Genomic DNA, 1,367 nt, shown 5'->3' with positions numbered 1-1,367 from the left:
TACTGCCCCTTGTCCATCCCAATGGATGTGGTAGAGCTGCAGGACTCATCGCAAGGCCCATCGGTCAGTTGTAATGTAGAGGAGCCCATTCCGGATGTGGAGGAGCCTGCAGCGAAGAAGGTCGGTGGGTTATGGAGCGCTAGGGGCGGTGAATTGGGGATTTTGATTGGCATCAGGCCAAGACCGACGTCAAGATATGCCCTATATTCATCCAAGCCTTGGGGCTAAGGCGGCCACCACAGCATGCAGCGCGGGATGGTATGGTTGAGTGCCCCCTATGTGAGGATAGTGGCATTTATATGGTCCATGGTAGCGGGAAAGAACAGGCCTGTCGAATGTGCAAGAAGGAAGTAAAAGGGGGCAGTCTATTGGGATCAGTACTCATCTGTAGGGGACTGCGGAGGACGAGTTAACACCATCGACTGTGATGGGGGTGACTATCAAAGTGGAGGATGGCGGGGTGCTGCCGGGGAAGCAACAAGCGCGGCTCGATTTGAGAGATTTTTCGCGGGATCATCTGGGGGAGTTGGCATGCCTCGTGCGCGACAAGGGGTAAGGAGTGCACGGGTTCGATCCCTGGCTGGGCCACATTGTACTAGGTTTGATATAGTGGAGGCTGCTGAGGCTATGCGAAGGCATGACTATCAACTTTATGACGCGACGATGAACCTCACAGCGATGAAGCAGCTAGCGGAGGAGAATCTTGCAAGAAATCAGGTAGACGCTGAATGGTGGGTGCCAGCAGAGCTTGGCGTAGGCTGCGGAGGCATCCCTGGCGACGAGGGATGTTGAAAATAAGAGGCGATCCAAGTCGGAGAGAGACGCCTTCCTTGAGGGGGGTGTGGAGTTCCTGGACATGTTTCGGGCTCTAGCAGGTGCGCCTAGAGGGGCTCCTCGGGCCATTTAAGGATGATAGTGGCGTGGAGTAGATGAGGAAGAGGGGTTGCTTTGATACCACTCCTTTTCCACTTCGTGATCGCTTGTTATTAGGTCCTGACCTGTGGGAACATCTAGAAGCTATGATAGATTCCCTACTTGGTAGTCGCGAGCTCCGATTGACTCTGTTCACGTATCTTCAAGAGAGGAAAAGGGCAATTAAGTGGTATATACCATCCCTCCTACACATCCCCTTGCCATCGATGTTGGTCAGGTACAGGGCTCCTGCAGAGACCTACTTCGTAGCCAACATGCCCAACATATCCACCCCTGAGCATTTCCTAGCCTCTATCACTGAGGAGACCAGTAAGATAAAGGAGGCCATGTACGATTTACCAAAATGCGGCGGAGCGACGCCTGCACTTTTTCGCCAATTCAAGGATGCACCGGTGTTGACTGCCGATGATGTGGCAGTAGTGGAAACGGATACT

General features: G+C 53.4%; 1 protein-coding gene across 1 annotated transcript; it reads left to right on the top strand.

Annotated features, from left to right (window-relative positions):
* Positions 1 to 21: 21 nt before the first annotated feature.
* Pmar_PMAR002557 (hypothetical protein) lies at positions 22 to 1,099 on the top strand (the record flags this gene model as incomplete). Its single annotated transcript, XM_002773037.1, has 6 exons — positions 22 to 120; positions 177 to 350; positions 392 to 552; positions 600 to 717; positions 758 to 875; positions 991 to 1,099. Coding segments are annotated over 6 exons (779 nt in total), but the record flags the coding sequence as incomplete, so codon positions are not given.
* Positions 1,100 to 1,367: the final 268 nt, after the last annotated feature.

This window comes from Perkinsus marinus (genome assembly GCF_000006405.1).
Source record: "Perkinsus marinus ATCC 50983 genomic scaffold scf_1104296959630, whole genome shotgun sequence".
Taxonomy (NCBI): domain Eukaryota; phylum Perkinsozoa; order Perkinsida; family Perkinsidae; genus Perkinsus; species Perkinsus marinus.
This window is presented reverse-complemented; position numbering and strand designations above follow the sequence as displayed.